The following is a 19483-nucleotide window of genomic DNA, read 5'->3' as shown; positions in this document are numbered from 1 at the left end:
AAGGAAGACTCAGGACCAGCCACCTCAGAGGTTGAGTGGTAGAGTAGGAGGGGGCGATGTTCCTGAAGCAGTGACGAGAGAGAGCCTTCTCTGACTTCTGTGTCTTCCTCCTCCTCTCTCTGCCAGCTCCCAACCAAGTCTGCCTTGAGTACAGCTGTCCCCACCGCTATTACCCTTAGTTCAGGCCTACCTCATTTCTTGCTAGGACTCCAGTAATACTGAGTTACCTAGTCTCCTAAACTCCTAAACTTACCAGTCTTCCATACTGTCGCCATAGAGGTCTTTCTAAAATACTTAACTACTGCCAGTGGCTCCCTGTTATCTTCAGGATAAAGTGTGACCTTCTCAGCCTGGCATAAGATGCCCTTCATGATCTGGCATTCTGTACTTGTTCTCACTTTCTGGCTTCTGTTCCCCTCACATCCTAACATTCTTCAAATTATCTGTGCTTTTGTAGAAGGACAAACACTTCTTTGCCTCCAGGCCTCTGTATATGCTTTCCTTACTTCCTGGGATGATTAGCTGACCATGGCTCATTAATACTACAAGACTTGGCTATAGTGTTACCTGCCACCTCTACAAAGTCCTTTCTGACTTCCAGGCAAGACGAGGATATTCCCTTAGGGCTGGCCTCCTGGTTGTTGCGTATGTCCAGTATAGACCTAATGACAGTATCTTGAAATCATCTATTTGTTTTCCCTCTCCAGTTTGTCAGCCTCCTAGAGGACAGTGACTTTGACATAAGGATCTTTGTACTCCTGGTGCTTAATGTAGTAAATGTCTAATGGAGTGGTTCCTCAGAGTGTGGTCCCCACACTAGCAGCATCAGCAGCACTGGTTGCTCGTTAGAAATGCAGATTGTTGGACCCCACCCCAAACTTACTGAATCAGAAACCCAGGAGGGGAAGCCCAGCAATGTGTGTTTAATAAGCCCCCCGGTGAGTCTGGTACATTTTTGAGAACGATTAGTCCAGTGAAATGAATTGATAAAATTCAAATTAGCAATCAATATAACAAATTTTCTGCAGAAATTAAATGCCAGTGTTGGGTTTAATAGAAGTATTTATATATTCTCTTTTTTACTGGTTAACTTTATTATTTCCATTTAAGCATGATGGATCATCATGGGTATAATCATTAGCATTATCATAGATATTACTATTTTCAATCCAGTCTGTTATTTTGACGGACCATTTTAATAGTACTGCAAAAATAGTGCTGAAAAAGACGTACTCATTTAATGACAAGTTCTTCATTGCCTTTTTAAGGTGACAGTTTTTGCTATGAAGCGTTGGAAAATAGTTCATAAAAAGAACCAGTCTTGCCAGTTCAGTTGAATATAGTACTATCTACTGTGGGATACTTTAAGTTTGACAGGTCTGTGTGTCTTGTCTCTGTTCTGTCTGCATTACTTGGCCTCAGCTTGTCACCAGTAGGATTATAAACACCTATGCAGAAGTGACTACTGCAGTCTGTGGCAACACTTAGATATAAAGATGGTCATTCAGAAGATCCAAGAAATATAGTTTTTTTAAGTTTAACATGAAAACAATTTTTAAATTTTCAAAGAACTCATGAATGTTCTCCAGGAATAAGTCCTTAGATCTAAGAAACTCACATTTCTGAGTACTATTAACATGATACTGCTAATAATGAGACAAGTTCACGGGGCACCTGGGTGGCTCTGTCGGTTAAGCGTCCGACTTTGGCTCAGGTCATGATTTCGCGGTCCATGAGTTTGAGCCCCGCGTCGGGCTCTGTGCTGACAGCTGAGCCTGGAGCCTGCTTTGGATTCTGTGTCTCCTTCTCTCTCCCTGCCCCTCTCCAGCTCACACTCTGTTTCTCTCTCCATCTCTCAAAAGTAAATAAACGTTAAAAAATTTTAAAAAAAATAACCAAGTCCATGAGATGGTAATATGTAGTATTTAAATAGATTTATATTGAAAAATCTTCACCAAAACATCAAATAGTAGCCAGCCTAGTTTTAAAGTCTTTAAACTTTTGTCAAGTTTAAGTCACATAATTTCTTGCTACTAATATTTCTATTAAGTCCTTTATTTTTTTATTTTTTTAAATGTTAATTTATTTTGAGAGAGAGTGAGAGAGGGCGTGCAAGCGGGGGAGGGGCAAAGAGAGAATCCCAAGCAGGCTCTGTGCTGTCAGTGCAGAACCCAACATGGGACTCAATCCCACGAACCATGAGATCATCATGTACCTGAGCCGAAATTGAGTCAGATGCTTAATCTGCTGAGCCACCCAGGCACCCTTTAGGTTGTTTGTTTTAATTCCACTATCATTAACATAACAATGTTATATTAGTTTCGGGTGTACCATATACTGATTCAGCAGTTTTATACATTACTCAGTGCTTGTTATGATGCATGTACTCTTATTTCCATCACCTATTTCACCCATCCCCCACCTCCTCCCTTCTGGTAACCATCAGAACCATTTGTTCTCTGTGGTTAAGAGTCTGTTTCTTGGTTTGTCTCTCTGTTTTTTTTTCTTTGCTCGTTTGTTTTCTTTCTTAAATTCCACGTGTGAATGAAATCATACAGTATTTGTCTTTCTATGACTTTTTTCACTTAGCATTATATTCCAGCCTCCATCCATGTTGTTGCAAATGGCAAGATTTCATTCCTTTTTATGGCTGAATTATATACATACACACCACATCTTTATCCATTCATCTATCGATGGTCACTTGAGCCACCTCCATAATTTGGCTATTGTAAATAATGCTGCAGTAAACCTAAGGGTGCATGTATCCCTTTGAATTAGTGTTTTTGTATTTTGGGGTAAATACCCCATAGTGTGATTACTGGACGGTAGGGTAGTTCCATCTTAAGCTTTTGAGGAACCTCCATACTGTTTTCTACAATGGCTGTACCCGTTTGCATTCCCACCCACAGTGCATGAGGGTTACTTTTTTTCTACATCCTTACCAATACTTGCTGTTTCTTGTGTTTTTGCTATTAATATTTTTTCAGTCTACGTTTTATTTTTGTCTGTTCTACGTTCCCTGTACCCTTATTCTTATTCAGTTTACTACCTCTACCCCTCCCTTATTAATATTTCTTACGACTTCATGGTTTTGGTGAGGCTATAGCCACAATTCCCCGCCTGGTCAATTTTGATGCATCTTCCATCCTCCATGAGTGGGCCATGGGTGGGCACATGACCCAAACTGGGCCAGTTAAGAGTCTTTACCTGAGATTCTTCAGACTGAAAGCCAATAGAGAGAGTCTTTTGTTCCTTTTAGATTAAACTGGGATGACATAAAAGTTGAACTTCGTGAAAAATACCCACAGAGGAAACCATTTGTAATAGGATAGAACTAGACTTAAAAGGAAGGGCAGAGACACCAGGACAAAGAATCCAGGAGGGGAAGCCAGCATCTTCAACTTGATAGTTACCTAGATATCTTTCATCAAATTACCCTTTTGGTTGAAGCTAGTGCCAGTTGGGTTTTTCACTTGACACTAAAAAGCATCCTTAAATAATCCGTATTATAATTAAAAAGGATTGTCCTTTTTTTACAGGTGAAGATGGAGCTGGAAAAACAAGCTTAATAAGAAAAATTCAGGGAATAGAAGAGTATAAGAAAGGAAGAGGATTGGAATATTTGTACTTCAATGTTCACGATGAAGACCGAGATGGTGAGTGTCATTTGTATGTAAACCAAGTTTCCTGAGGCCTTTCTGAGGTTGCACTGCCTGCTCATTTTAGTCTTTGACTTTTCTTAGTGTGTCCTCTTTTACTAGGAGTCCTGCTGTGTCATGCCACTTATGTGTGGACATAACTTTTATTGGCTTGGGATTGGAATTCTTTTAGTGGTATTTTTTTAACATCTTAAGATATTCTGGTGTTCAGATTGAAGAATCTCAATTTTTCAGTTCGTTTTCCCTCAAATAGTGAAATAATAGTATCCTGTGGTTGTTTTGCCAATCCCTTTTCACCTTCTCATTTTTGACACAAAAAATGTCTTCTGCCTCCCAGCTTTTTTCAATCTGATCAGCTGTTCTTTTCTTGTATACATCACATGCCTTCTCATTTTTGTGTATGACATCTTGTACGTGCATGGCTCTCTATGCTGATGGTAAGAATAGAAACATGTTATTCAGCCTGTGATTTGGGACTGAGAAACAAGAAGTAGAGGCTGCTGGTGTTTTGTGTTGGCAGTTAGATTATTTTCCTGAAAATTTGTTAGGCCTTTATTAAATTGATAGATGTGATCTAAGGAGTTGAACCTTGTCAAAGGAGCCATCCTTTGTGGAGATGCCCTAGAATACCAAGTAGTATTGTTAGTTGGATAATGACATAACTTAATCCAGTTGCCTTGGTAACTTTTTTTGTCTCTTATAGATCAAACAAGATGTAATGTATGGATCTTAGATGGAGACCTGTATCACAAGGGCCTCCTGAAATTTTCACTGGATGCCATTTCTCTGAAGGACACTCTAGTTATGCTGGTTGTTGATATGTCAAAGCCTTGGACTGCTTTGGATTCTTTACAGAAATGGGCAAGTGTTATTAGAGAACATATTGACAAGTTGAAAATTCCTCCTGAAGAAATGAAAGAAATGGAACAAAAGTGTGAGTAGTCTAGAAATACGAATATAGATTTCAAACACCTGATATCCTAGCTATTGTAATTGTTAGCAATTTTTGACTTTGAGTAAGATTCAATGAAGGAAACATAATGTGACTACTGTTTTTGAAATTTAATTTGATGTGCTAGGTTTTAATGTTTTTAATTGGAAACCTGTACTATATATAATGGCAGACTCCTTAGTAGAGGTGCCTTTTCTCCTTTGCCAAAGGGCCATAAATGTTCATTTGGGAAGTAGATTTTCAGGATTAAAAAGATTTGAATCTTTCATCAGCTGTTTATTTTCAGCAGTTTCATTTCTTGGTAAATAAAGCACTCTTATCAACGTTGTCAACATGAAATGTGCCCCAAAAATGTTAACGTAAATATAAAAATGTTAAACTGGTTTTATGATTTACAAAGTATATATTTTGTACATACCCATGTAAATTGGAAGTTTTCAGATAAATTATGATAACAAGGATTATCTCTAACAAATTGTAAGTTAGTTGTCACAGTTCTTAATTTCATTGAGAGTTCTTCATCTGCCAATGCCTTTGCTTCAGAAAATATGCAGATGGAATCTGCTTTTCTTTGTTATTGTTGACTGATAATAATTTTTAGAAGAAGATTAACAGCTTACTGGAATTTATATGCAAGGAAATAGTAGAGACTTAGGAGAATCTGTGTCCTAAATTCCTGAAAAAGATGTCTAACTGCTTTTAATCTGTACCTCTCTTTCCCTGTTTGGCCATTGCCTATAGGTCTTTTTTTTCCCCGCTAAGTTTATACTATGGTAGTGGTTCTCAGTTTGTGGTCCCAGGACCAGCAGCATCAGCATCAGTATCAGTACAGCTGGGAGTTTGTCAGAAATACACATTCTTGGGCCCCACCCCGGACTACTGAATCAGTTACTCTGGTATATGCCAAAAAAAATCTAACACTGTTAGATTTCACCCTTTGATTTGACGGGTAATAGCTACCAGGTCTGCTAAGGTTGTATGCATGGCCCTGTGTTCTTGAAGGAACTGTACTCAACTATTCAAGGTTCCCTCTTCCTTGACCCCATGTAAGTTTAAGACCATTTTCTTCTTTATGATTCTGTATAGAATTCCCTCATGTACATGGGGTGCTTGGGGGCTCAGTCGGTTGAGCATCAGACTCTTGATTTGGGCTCAGATCATGATCCCACGGTCATGGGATCGAGCCTCGCGTTGGGCTCTGCACAAGCATAGAGCCTGCTTGAGATTTTCTCTCTCTCCCTCTGCCCCTCTCCCCTGCTCATGCGCTCTCGCTCTCTCGCTCTCTCTCTCTCTCTCTCTAAAAAATAAAAATTAAGAAAAATTTAAAAAGAATTCCCTCATATACAGTTTTAATCCTATGCTGTGAATCATTTGTTTCCAGATTTGCTATTTTGCTTTTAAACATGGAAAGCAGCCTTATATAGAAATCCTGTATCACTGATTATTTCCTTGAGAATTCCTTAAAGAGTAATCACTGAGTCAAAGTATACATTGTTAAGGTTCTTAATACATTTACATTGAATTTTTGTTAAGTGAAGGTTGTGACAGTCTTGCAAATGAGTTCTAAAAATTTATCAGCGCTGGTAATATCATTAATTTTTACCAGGGTTACAGAATGAATATGGCCCAAGATTGTACCTAGGTGAAAAGGAGAAGACCTGAATAAAGAGCTTTAGAGAAAGGAAAGTAATATTAGAAAGTCATCTAGGGGCGCCTGGGTGGCTCAGTCAGTTAAGCATCTGACTTCGGCTCAGGTCATGATCACATGGTCTGTGGGTTCAAGCCCCGCGTCGGGCTCTGTGCTGACAGCTCAGAGCCTGGACCCTGCTTTGGATTCTGTCTCCCTCTCTGCCCCTCCCCTGCTTGCGCTCTGTCTTTGTCTCTCAATAATAAACAAACATTAAAAAAAATTTTTTTAATAAAAAAATAAAATAAAGTCATCTAGGTCTTTTAAATTGTGGAGCACCCCCCACACACATGCACACCCATTTTTTTATCCTTTCAGTGACCTTTGTGAATTAGAGAATATAGAGAGGCAAAGCTAGAGTGTGACTTGCCCAAAGTAATTTGCCCAGACAGAACCAGCTTACATTGAACCCTACTCTTTGGAGCCTACTCAGTTGTTGTACTCTGCCTCCTCATAATTAATGTGAGTCTGGTGTTTCTGTTCTGTCTTTGAAACAGATTTCTCAAACCCTTCTTGTTTCTTCTCTTACATAACACTAAATACAAACTCTCATAAAATACATATTTAGATTATGGCAGAAAAAGCTACCTGCTGAAATAAAGCAATTTCTAAACCATGTATTAAATTATTTACTTTGATTTTCAGTGATTAGAGACTTCCAAGAATATGTAGAGCCGGGAGAAGATTTTCCAGCCTCTCCTCAGAGAAGAAATACCGGGTCACAGGAAGATAAAGACGACAGTGTGGTTTTACCTCTGGGTGCGGACACACTTACACATAACTTGGGCATCCCAGTACTAGTAGTTTGCACAAAGGTTAGCTTCCTTCCTAGAGATTCTACTACTGGTATTAACCGTGGATGAACAACCATTTTGTTTTCCAGCCTTCTTTCGGAGTTGGCACATTAGCTTTCCTAGATAATTTTTCTTAACAAATAGAAATAATAGTTTAAAATATGGAATGATAATCACATGTTGATTTTGTGATCTTAATCATAGTGCCTTTGAAAGAAAATGTTACTTCACATACTCTGCTTGTGATTGAATTTCATATTCATAATTTCAATTAGACTTCGTTGTACAGAAAGTTGAGTAGAAATAATACAGGTAAGATGATAACTTCACTCTTAGTTTTTATAAAATATTTTTCCACATTAAATTGTGATACACTGATATCCTAATATCAGAAGATTATGTACTTAAAATCAACTTCAATGTCTACCACCACTCATTATGTAAAGTTGATATGCAGTTATCAAGAGTTTTTTATTTATTTACTAAAGAGGTTGTGATAGGATTGCTATTATCAAAATTCTGTTAACTAGTTCTGTCACTTTATACACTTCATAATAAATCAAAGAGGGGAATAGGGAAATGTACAGACTCCCTGGATATAAAGAGTGTTTTATAGAACTAGAATAGATTTTCGGTCTTAAAAACTTCGTTTAGGTCATAAGTAGTTGAGTCAGCACGTATGAGCATCCATTTGTTTGTCCTGTGAGTCTTCATTCTCTATGTACTAAAACTTTCTCTTTGGTATTTTTGCCACATTCAATATAACATGGACATTAATACTTTTTAAAGAAATAAAATGATTCCTTAGTCTTATCTCCACCTGAAAGAATCTTAGACAGGAGTAATTGATGTTCTGATATTTTGATGGTCACCATATCAGTGTGATAGTTTTGTGATATTCCCCCACCCAAAACTGAACTATCTAAATCATTATATTTAACTTTGATTATTTAAAGTTAATGCTGTTATTATTGGGGTTTTTTTCTTTTAATTATTTTCTCCACAGTGTGATGCCATTAGTGTATTGGAGAAAGAACATGACTACAGAGATGAACATTTTGATTTTATTCAGTCACATATCCGGAAGTTTTGTTTACAGTGTATCCTTTTACTACATTGATTGGTGCAGTGTACCTTTCCTGTTTGTTTGCTTATTTCAGTTAAGGGAATTAAATTGATGGACTTCAGAAATTCCATAAGCTTTTTTCCTCCTGCTCTGGTTAGGAATTTCATTTTAGCTCCCAAATCATTTATATCTGGGTATTTTGAGCTATAAAAGCAAGTGTTGAAATCTATTAACTTTGGTTTGCTGTGTTTTAAAGTACTGTGCTTAAGAAAAATAACTATTAGTCTTTTGTGGAAAATTCTAATGAACTGGCATTGAAAACATTCTGATTACAAAGCAGGATTCATTTATCGGGAGTGGCAGTGGGGCAAGATCAATATTCAGGTTTGTGTTCTCACTTTTAATATGTTCAGTGTGTTACCATCTCCACACATAGTCCAAAGCAGTGGTTTCTAAATCTAGCTGTGCCAGCTAAGGCTTGCTGAATTGGGACATTTCAGGGTGAGGCTGAACAATCTGTACTTTTAAAAAGCTTTCTGGGAGATTTTGATAATCACAGGGTTAGGAAACCTGTAAGGAATCTTGTCTAGGTTGCAAGGATTAGAGGAGCCACTGAATAACAGACACCAGCAAAAGAAGGATAAAATGAGGGTTGTACATGAATGCTTCTAGGAGAATTTGCTGTTGAAACCGTGGTCACAGCTTGCGTGCACTGAGGAGAGCTGTAAGGTCACTTGACACTGGCACTTTCCCCTCAGTCCTTTGTCTCTCCGCGGCCCTTTCTTTTCTCCTGTCACGTAATGGTTGACTTGGGTTGAATTAAAGGGCATTTGTTTACATAAAGAGTCTTTTAAAAACTTTGTTATTGAAGATTAGCAAATTTAAGAAGTCGTAGTCTCTTTAAACATTTATTTAATGCTGTTCTTGAAAATATACATGCAGGTATGTAATCAGGAAGGAGACTGTCCACTAAAATAATCACAGACCTTTAGTAGAGCCCGTTGATTTAAAAAAAAAAAAAAAAAAAAGAGGCACTGGGTGGCTCAGTCAGTTGAGTATCGGACTTTGGCTCAGGTCATGATCTCATAGTTTCTGGGTTCAGGCCCTGCATTGGGCTCTGTGCTGCTTAGAGCCTGGAGCCTGCTTCGGATGCTGTGTGTGTGTGTGTTTGTCTCTCTCTCTCTCTCTCTCTCTCTCTCTCTCTCTCTCTCTTCCCCTCCCCTGCTCATGCTCTGTCTCTCTCTCAAAAACAAACATTAAAAAAACAAATAATAAAAATTTTAAAATCCAAACTGTGAGAAATCACTTCAAGATAGTGAGGTGCATGTGTATGCACGCGTGAAGGCAACAGTTCAAAATCATCTTAATTTTTTTAAATGTTAATTGCAATGCAAATTTTTGCATTCATAAATCGGTTCTCATGAGAGATCATTAATGAAAAGTTCACACAGTTAAGCTTTTACTTAAGGTTAGGATGTTTGTTTCTACCAAGTTTTATGATAAGTCATTTTTAGCAGTACTATTAGATTCATAACCTTCGGTTCATGCACTAGAAAATACGAGTCTTCCAGTTCAGAAGTAGAAGTTCAGCTATTCCCAGCATCTCCTCTTGGTCTAAGTTATCATCTCTCTTGGGACACAGTGGCCGGTGTTAGAGCATGGTCCTTAGCTGTGGCCATAGAATTTCTGATAGCCACTCTAACCATATCATCTGTCACTAGTCACATTACCCCCTTTTCCACAGGCCTTTCTTGATCTTTGGATCTACTGTATCATTTGGATAAAAGGTCGAAGTCAGGGTCTGCTTTGATTAATACATCCTCGTGAGGTTGTATTACCTCAAATTTTGGTCATGAAATCTGTTTTCCTTGAGTCATTCCTGAAAGTTTCTTGGTACCTATTGGTTTGTCTTTTCTCCTTAGTAGGTCTCCTGAACTTTGTCCCTAAAATCCTAATTCCCGGGACTAGTGAAAACCATAAGACACACTAGCACAAACCATCTTTTTGAAAAATGCAAGCCAAACAGTCGTTGATAAGTAATATCCATCCTTCGTGAAGTTTAGGAAGGTTAAAAACAAAACCAGTACCTCTTCTCTTGCTTTAAATGCAGAGATAGTAGTAATGTCAATATTAATCAGTTTACCTTTACTTTCTTGGCTTAAGGAGATTTTTGCCCCCCTAAATCAAGTCGATTGTGTAAAGATTGTTTTATTTGCATTTTAGTCTGTATGTATTTTACACTTTAGAAATTTTTTTTTTTATACTTTTGAAATTCTTGACTACTGTATAATGTATCTCTGGGAGTTATTTTTGAAACTAATATGCATATAAATGCAAATGTTCAGCTGAGAACACAGAATTTTATGGCACCTGTTCATGGAGTTTGTCCAAAAATTTCTTTAATGGAATTATTCAGATGGTGCAGCACTTATTTACACTTCAGTAAAAGAAAACAAAAATATAGATTTAGTATATAAATATATCGTTCAGAAACTGTATGGATTTCCCTATAAGATTCCTGCTGTTGTTGTGGAAAAAGATGCAGTATTTATGTAAGTATACTTTTAAATATATTATTTTATCGTGTATTATTGCTGCAATTTGATGGTGAATCCTCGTTTTCAGTTTTGAGGTGAAACCAGTAGACCTTTCCATGATGAGTAGATGAGAATTTGTTCCTAGATTGTTTTATTAATAACCCATCTTGATCTTTTTATCTTTGCCTTTGAGAATTACTGCTGGCCTGAGTCTTTTCCGAAGGCCTTGCTATTATATATAGCTAAACTGTTGAGTGCATATGTCAGTATACTTACTTACTCTTTGATTGGTTTTGATAAATAAAGGAGCCAGTATATAATCTAGACATGCTTTTAAAAAGTTCTGTGAATACATTGAGAGAGAATAATAATTAAGCAGACCACCCCCCCCCCCCCAAAAAAAAAACAGCAACAAAACTGCGTTTTTAAAATCAGGAAGATGGAGAACCTTTTTAGGTAAAAAGTAGTAAACTATAGCTTGAGCATGACAATAAAAAGCTGATTAATTTTTCATAATTGGTCAGATTTGTTCCCTTTAATATGATCGTGGATTTAATGAATGACTATATATGTATATATATATATATGTGCACGCTTGAGATTTGTCATGTGCATTTCTTTCCAGCCCAGCAGGGTGGGATAACGATAAGAAAATAGGAATATTACATGAAAATTTTCAAACATTGAAAGCAGAAGATAATTTTGAAGACATTATAACCAAACCACCTGTCCGAAAGGTAACAGTTTTAGTATAAAGTCTCAATATTTAGCCTTTTAAACCAAAGGGGGGAGTCCGTAATTTTAAGATTATAGATAGAAAGGTAAGGGGGTCCTTTCCTATCAAGAGGGTTTCTAAGTATAATGTGGGTGTTTCTAATGTTCAGTTCAAAATAAAGATCTGTGTTATCAAAACATAAATCAGCTATTCAGTTACAGAATTCTTACTGAGCCTTTGGCATATTAAAAATACTAGTGCAGATTCCACATTCTAATGGAAATCATGGATTGGTGTGAGTAGTGAGTATATGGATCTTGAAAAGTTTGAATAGGTTGATGCTGTGAGCCTCCAACCTAGAACACAGCCAGGAGTCGAGCAGACATTGGTAGGATAACTTTATTAGCTTCTATTTGTTGAGGCAGTTATGGGATCTTCTCTGTAGCCATTAGTTACCTGTGCTAGCTCACAACTGTCCAGGAGTTTCTGGCTTAGTCTTAACTGTTACATGTCATTTGTATGACTATTAAATCTGCTTCCAGAAAGTACTTTCTTTCACATATTTTGATTTCATGTGAAGCAATATGTGATGTTCTATTCTTAGATATTACAGGTGTTTCTGGAAAGTTGTATAAAAACAAGTGTTTACTTACAGTATTTCTCAGTGACTTACTTGGACATGCTTCAGGAAAAATAATTTTGATTTAATATATAATGAGATTCTTTCTTAAAAGTCCAAGTATTGATATTGAGTATCTGTCTTTTTGTGGGTAATTAGAAATAAGAAAAGTAATGATAAATGAAAAATCAATTGGCATGGTATTTGGTTTGAATGTCTATTAAAAGAAATGCCCACATCAAGGTGGGGGAAAAAAGCAACGGTTTTTCCCATTCTCTCTTTGACCAACAGAATTGTGCTGTAAGTTGTTTTTATTCACCCCACAAATATTTACTGAGCCACTGTTGAGGTACGAGGTGCCAAATGGCATGCGATAGTAAATCCATGCACCTGTCAGTTCTCAAGTGCTAAGTCCTGTAGCAGTAAAGCCAAGTAAGGGGAGAGGGAGTGAGAGCAGTGGGGTGGGGAAGCGAGCTGTTGTGGGAAGTTTAGGGAATGTCTCTGATAAGAGGGGAGAATGCTGTGTACAAAGGAAGCAGAAAGTGCACGTGCCTCAAGGCAGGAGTGGGAGAGGAGGGCAGAGAGGCTGGAAAAGAGTGAAGAGGAGGGCCAGAGTGGTAGGAGGTGGGAAGCAGTGTTAGGATCTTGTAGGGTCTTCTCGTTTGGCTGGAGTCAGGACTTTGGATTTCATTCTGAGTGGGATGCGATCGGAGGTGGGGGTTGAGCAGAGGAGTGATATAATCTGCTTAACCTTTCGAAAGGATCACTCTGACTGCTGGGTGGAAAATAGACCATGGTATGCATTGTATAGAAATAGTAGAAGGCAGGAGATACTCGCTGCTGCTTTTTGCGTAATTATTCAGCAGGTAGAAAAGTCATTATGTTTTTGTTTCAGAGAAACCAGGGGCAAGTTGCTTTTCACTCAACTGGGATATTAGTGACCCTCTTAAAACACCAAACTGTTGGTTAGCATATTTTATAAGCATGATTAACATACCTATGACTCTAAGGTTGTGCTGTCCTGATACAGTAGCTACTAGTCACGCATGGCCTTTAAATACATATTAGGTGAAACTAAATAAAATTAGAATTTCAGTACCTCCGTCACAGCCACATTTGAAGTGCTCAGTAGCTACAGGTAACTGGTGGCTACATTGGACAGCACAGAGACAGGAACATTCTTACTGTTGCAGGTAGTTACTGGCCAGCTGCACTGTAGGGGCTGGGGCAGGGCAGCTCACTCGTGTAAATGTAGGTAACGTTTATACTGAATTTTTTTTTTTAAATTAGTCTAATCTAGAGAGTATGTGATTAATGATTTTAGCATAATATGTTAGACTTGCTCATTTATGCATTGCTCATTTCAGTTTGTACATGAGAAGGAAATTGTGGCAGAAGATGACCAAGTGTTTCTTATGAAGCTACAGGTAGGTATGAAATTACATCAGAAGCAGATTTAGTATGGTTAATGGGTAAACTGTTCATTATATATGTGTGTGTGTATATATATATGTGTATATATATATATGTGTGTGTATATATGTGTGTGTGTATATATATATATGTATTTTTTTTTTTTTAATACAGCAATACATGCTGAATGCCTAACCTAGAACTCTTTTGTGTTTTTTAGTCCCTTTTAGCAAAGCAACCACCAACTGCAGCTGGAAGGCCTGTGGTCAGTATTACAGATTTGGACAAAATTACTAAAGTGCAGTACATTCTTGGTTTGGCTTTTTTTTTTTTTCTTAATCGTATACATGTCTCATATGGGTGTGCTTTGATATAAACTTGAGTTAAGAATTCTCCTAGAATTTGTGAAATTCTAAAGGATAAACTGCACTCCTTTTTAAAATATTTAAATCATAAAGAAGTATTTTGCGGTGTTTGTCACGCACCAGTTACTGAGTGTGGAACCATTTCTATGTGTTATTTTATAAATTGTCACCACCGCCCTGTGAGGCAGGTACTGCCAGCCCCATCTTGCAGGTGGGGAAATGGAGGCTTTGGAGGATGTTACAGCTTACCTGGGATTTTACAGCTGGTAGCATGCAAGTCCAGACTGGAATCCAGATCTGACTCCCAAGCTTATACTCATAACCACACCCCATTATTGAATACATTCTTTTTGCATGGAAGGGGAATTTGTATTCTAAAATGTGGTAGGTCTCTGGTATTTTCTGATCCTGAGGACACAATTACTAAACATTTTTGGCAATGGCTTGCCATGTAAAAGTACAGTAGTGCAGATGGGGGACAGTTAAAAAGTAATTTCATTTTATAATAATAACTTTTGTGAAGTTGGAAGTTTCAGGTTTTTAGAATTACAGCTTTCCTAATTTTTACATAGGATGCCTCACCAAGAGTCCCAGGAGGCTCCCCTCGGACACCAAATCGATCTGTGTCGTCCAATGTTGCCAGCGTGTCGCCCATCCCTGCCGGGTCAAAAAAAATTGATCCGAACATGAAAGGTACATTTCTCTCTTTTCTTGGAGAAAATAGCACAGTGTATTTTACACTAAAAAAAAAATCTACCTAGATTCCTACCTTTTCCGTAACTGTTTTCATTTTTGTGCAGTTGCTTCTAATCTTTGTTGTATAATCTCATAGTCATTCAGACTGCAAACCGTTTATTTTATAGTGTAGCCTTAATATATCCAATCTATGAGGTAAGCTTTATGAAAGTTTTGTGTTACATTTAATCCTTCTCCTATGATAGGTCACCAAAGAAATCCGTATGTTAGTTAATAGGTTATTTGCAATCGACATAAAGAAAAAACAATATACATGAAAGTTATTTCAATAGAAATAATTGCCATAAGTGGGATTAGCAGGTCAGAGTCTGTACATTTTTGTGCCTTTGGTAATGTTTTTCAAATGGCTTATTTACATATCATCAACATTGAGTGTTGCAGTTTTGCCACAACCTAATCAGCATTCTTTAAATACTAGTAAGAGCTTTTTCCCTAGTGTTTCTTTTCTATTTGTGTTTCTCTCCTGTGAATTATTTCTTGTTATCCTGTACTCACTTATCTCTTGGAACTTCTGCTGGTTTTCATACAGGATTAAGTAGCTTTTTGTAACACTTGAGGCAAATATTTCTCAACAGTTACACTTTGGAAGAACCGGTTTCAAAAGGGAGGTAGAGTAGCATCTAACATCTGTTTTAAATGTTTTTGGTTGTTTTCTTTTTTAAATAATGTTCTAATTTTTCATCATTATCTTCTACTCTTAAAATTTACTCATATTTTGTTTTTATGGCAATGGATTAGAGATAAGTTATCCAGGCTCAAAAGAACAAACTAGACTTGAATTTGGAACACATTGAAGTATTCATTGCTTTCTGTGTGTGATTACTATAATAAAAATTTATAGAAGAATCTAATGTTTTGAGTGAAAGTGTTTTGGTTTGTGTTTTTTATAGCTGGAGCTACAAGTGAAGGTGTCCTGGCAAATTTCTTCAATAGTTTGCTGAGTAAAAAGACTGGTTCTCCGGGAGGCCCTGGTGTTGGCAGTGGTAGCCCTGGAGGTGGAGCTGGAGGTGGAAGCAGTGGTTTACCACCATCCGCCAAAAAATCAGGTATACTTACCTAGACCTTTTATTTTTCTTTAATAGCTTTATTGAGATATAACTATATACCATGAGATTAACTCCTTTGAAGTGTACAATTCAGTGGTTATATTTACAGAGTTGTGCAAACCATCATCATAATCTAATTTTAAAACATTTTAATCTCCCGAAAAAGAAACCTCCTGCCTTTTTGCAGTAACTTCTTTTTTCTCTCAACATCCCCAGTCCTAGGCAACCACTGATCTGCTTTCTGTGTTTGTGGGTTTGCCTATCTGGAGATTTCATATAAATGGAATCATACAGTACGTGCCTTGTTTAATGTTTTCAATAACGTGTTCCAAGTCCATCCATGTTGTAGCAGGTATCATTATTGCGTTTCTTTTTATCACTGAATAAAATTCCATTGTATGCATATGCCACATTTTATGTGTCCACTCGTCAGTTGATGGACATTAGATTGTTTCCATTTTTGGCCATTATAAATTTTTTTTTTTAACGTTTATTTATTTTTGAGACAGAGAGAGACAGAACATGAACGGGGGAGGGTCAGAGAGAGAGGGAGACACAGAATCTGAAACAGCCTCCAGGCTCCAAGCTGTCAGCACCGAGCCTGACGCGGGCTCGAACTCACGGTCCGCGAGATCATGACCTGAGCTGAAGTCGGACGCTTAACCGACTGAGCCATCCAGGCGCCCCAATTTTTGGCCATTATAAATAGTACTACTGTGAACATGGGTTTTGGGCACATGTTTGACAAATGACATATGTTTTCATCTCTCTTGGGAATATATCTGGAAGTAGAATTATTGGGTCATATGGTAATTCTACATTTAAGTTTTTGAAGAACTGCCAAAGTGTTTTTGCAAAACGCTGCACCGTTTTATATTTCCAGCAGTGGGAAATGAGGGTCCTAATTTCTCCACATCCTCTACAACATTTGTTATTGTCCATCTTTTTGATTAGAGCCATCCTAGTGGCTGTGAAGTCCTATCTCATTGTAGTTTTGATTTGCGTATCCTTAATGGAGAATGATGTTGAGAATCTTTTCATGTGTTTATTGACCATTTGTAGTTCTTCTTTGGAGAAATATCTATGCAAATCCTTTGCCCGTTTTTAACTTGGGTTATTTGTCTTTTTATATTTGAGTTTTAAGTGCTGTTTTTATATTGTGTTTACTAGATCCTTACCAGGTATGGGGTTTGCAAAATTTTTCTCCCATCGTGTTGGTTGTTCTTTCACTTCTCAGTGGTGTGGTGTCCTCTGAAGCACAAAAGTTTTTAATTTTGATGAAGTCCAGTTTATTTTTCTTTTGTTGCTTGTGTAACTGCTCTTTAAACACTTTTTAGGGGCACCTGGGTGCCTTAGTCAGTTAAGCAACCAACTCTTGATTTCAGCTCAGGTCATGATCTGGTGGTTTGTGAGATGGAGCCCCCACATCCAGCTCCTGGCTTACGGCACAGGGCCTGCTTGGGATTCTCTCTGTCCCTTGCTCTCTGCCTCTCCCCTGCATGTGTGCTCTTTCTCTCTCTCTCTCTCAAAAGAAACATTTAAAAAAAAAAAAAACAGGGGCGCCTGGGTGGCACAGTTGGTTAAGCGTCCGACTTCAGCCAGGTCACGATCTCGCGGTCCGTGAGTTCGAGCCCCGCGTCGGGCTCTGGGCTGACGGCTCAGAGCCTGGAGCCTGTTTCCCATTCTGTGTCTCCCTCTCTCTCTGCCCTCCCCCGTTCATGCTCTGTCTCTCTCTGTCCCAAAAATAAATAAACGTTGAAAAAAAAAATTTTTTTTAAAACAGACTTTTTAACCCATTCTCCTTTTTAATCCCATCTTGCCATCCTTTCCACAAATACCATTGTACAGCTACCATTTTTTGGAACCTTTTACAGGTTTCTGGGTATAAACTGAATTTCTTCTTGGCTTTTCCCACTGCCAATGTAAAAAGATTAAGCTTTCTCAAGACTGCTGATTTAGTTACCACTCATTCATCTTCTTTCTACATTCCAACATTTTGTTGCTGTTTTCTGTTTTACTGTTCTTATTGCCCTGTGCCTTTTTAAAAGACGTTTTTATGAAATTAAATGATAGGTACTAGTTTTATTTGCATTTGGTAACAGACCCTATAATTTAAAATGAGGGGATTCAGGGGTGCCTAGGTGACTCCGTCAGTTAAGCATCTTTTTTTTTTTTTTTTTTTTAGTTTAGTTTGAGAGAGAGCCAAACAGACACAGAGAGAGATCATGAGCAGGGGAGGGGCAGAGAGAGAGAATCTCAAGCAGGCCCTACACATCAGCACACAGCCTGACATGAGGCTCAAACCCACATACCTGCTTGGGATCCTCTCTCTGCCTCTCTCTCTTTCTCTCTCTCTCTCTCTCAAAATAAGTAAATAAACTTAAAAATTTTTTTTAATAAATAAAATGAGGTGATTTTTTTTTTGAGGGGATTTATTTTTAAATTAAGGATATTTATATAACTTAGCATGCTGGGTAAAGTTAATGAAACCATTGGCAGTTTTTAAATGAAGAAATATTGGTGTAAAAGATACTTTGACTTCTATCTAAATCTTGTTTCTTGTCATTCAATGTAGGCCAGAAGCCTGTCCTATCAGATGTTCATGCGGAACTAGACAGAATTGCACGCAAACCAGTTACAGTTTCCCCTACAACACCTACATCTCCTACGGAAGGAGAAGCTTCTTGAAGATACCAAATAAAGCCATTTATTCAGTTTTCTGGGATAATGTAAACTTGCCTCTGCCTTCTCCTTCAAAAGTGGAATTAGGGAACTGGAGTGCTTTTTCAGATGGACTAAATTTCTTTTTTTTTTTTTTTATTTTTATTTGTGGTTGCCCGTTTTTTATAAAAGGAAGCTATACAGAAGAAAAATTATTCTACATTATGTAGGATTGCTGTTTGCATTGCCACTTTGCATAAGGAAATAATTTTGGATTTTGAAAAACTCAAAATTTATAGATCTGAAATACAGCCACGTGATCATACTCTAAAGGCTATTTAAAACATGGGAGGGTTTAGGAAAAGGCAGAAAATAATATGCTTTGGGCATTTGACTGACTTGGAAGTCCAAACTTATTTTAGTTAAGACTATTAAAATCATTTGAAAAATTATGTGTTAGTTTTGCTGGAAAAGAGAAAATGATCAATTGTCAGATTTTCCACACCAACGTAAATATACCACCACACATGGAATATGCTGAGAAAACTATCAGATAGCATTTTATACACTAGTCATTGTTTCCATCCATGATTCTGTAAGTTGTCATCAAAATGGAATTTTAAAATATTGGCCAAGATTCATTCTTTAACTGAGAAGAAAGAAAGCACACTGCCTAAATGCATAAAAGAAAAATGCAGAGGTTATTAAAATGTAAAGAGGTAACAGTCTTTGGATTTGTCTATCTATATCTGTATTGATATATAGATATAGATATAGATATATATATGGCTCTGCCTTAATATACCCCTTTTTTGTTTGTGACTTTCAACTGTAATCAGTTAATAAAGTATTTATTCTCTGCATTCAGGTTCAAATAACTTGTTGCATTCTCTTATATATAATTTGTATTTATCAGACCATGAATAAGATTCATTAGTATTTTAAGGTATTTGACTTTATAGGGTTATTAAGCATTCTGATCTTTGTAAGAGACAAGTGAATACGTAAGATTCCTTAAGTTTCCTTAAGTTGGGAGTTTACCTTGATCAACACGTCTTCCCCACAAGCATGTCTTGAACTACAGAATCTTATGTCAGCATTTCTGGTAGATAAAAATATAGCCTTTTATCATTATTTATTGGGCAGAAGCTGTTTAAAAGCTTGGCGAATGCACTAACACATAGCTCCTCTCTTACAGGTGAGAACACCT

At 37.3% G+C, this 19483-nt stretch overlaps 1 protein-coding gene across 1 annotated transcript in view; it reads left to right on the top strand.

The window, feature by feature from the left end:
• Window positions 1-19136, top strand: part of DYNC1LI1 (dynein cytoplasmic 1 light intermediate chain 1) — a 36479-nt gene extending 17343 nt beyond the window's left edge. Inside the window, exons 3-13 of the mRNA XM_003992198.6 lie at window positions 3543-3659; window positions 4366-4596; window positions 6947-7116; window positions 8102-8195; window positions 10578-10713; window positions 11324-11435; window positions 13400-13459; window positions 13666-13710; window positions 14383-14503; window positions 15457-15612; window positions 18188-19136. Coding sequence (XP_003992247.1) covers window positions 3543-3659; window positions 4366-4596; window positions 6947-7116; window positions 8102-8195; window positions 10578-10713; window positions 11324-11435; window positions 13400-13459; window positions 13666-13710; window positions 14383-14503; window positions 15457-15612; window positions 18188-18300 — 1355 coding nt within the window. The 3' untranslated portion in view covers window positions 18301-19136. The remainder of the gene's footprint in view (window positions 1-3542; window positions 3660-4365; window positions 4597-6946; window positions 7117-8101; window positions 8196-10577; window positions 10714-11323; window positions 11436-13399; window positions 13460-13665; window positions 13711-14382; window positions 14504-15456; window positions 15613-18187) is intronic.
• Window positions 19137-19483: the final 347 nt, after the last annotated feature.

The sequence above is a fragment of the Felis catus genome, chromosome C2 (genome assembly GCF_018350175.1).
Source record: "Felis catus isolate Fca126 chromosome C2, F.catus_Fca126_mat1.0, whole genome shotgun sequence".
Lineage (NCBI taxonomy): Eukaryota > Metazoa > Chordata > Mammalia > Carnivora > Felidae > Felis > Felis catus.
The sequence above is the reverse complement of the archived record's forward strand: the minus strand, read 5'-3'. Positions and strand labels throughout refer to the sequence as shown.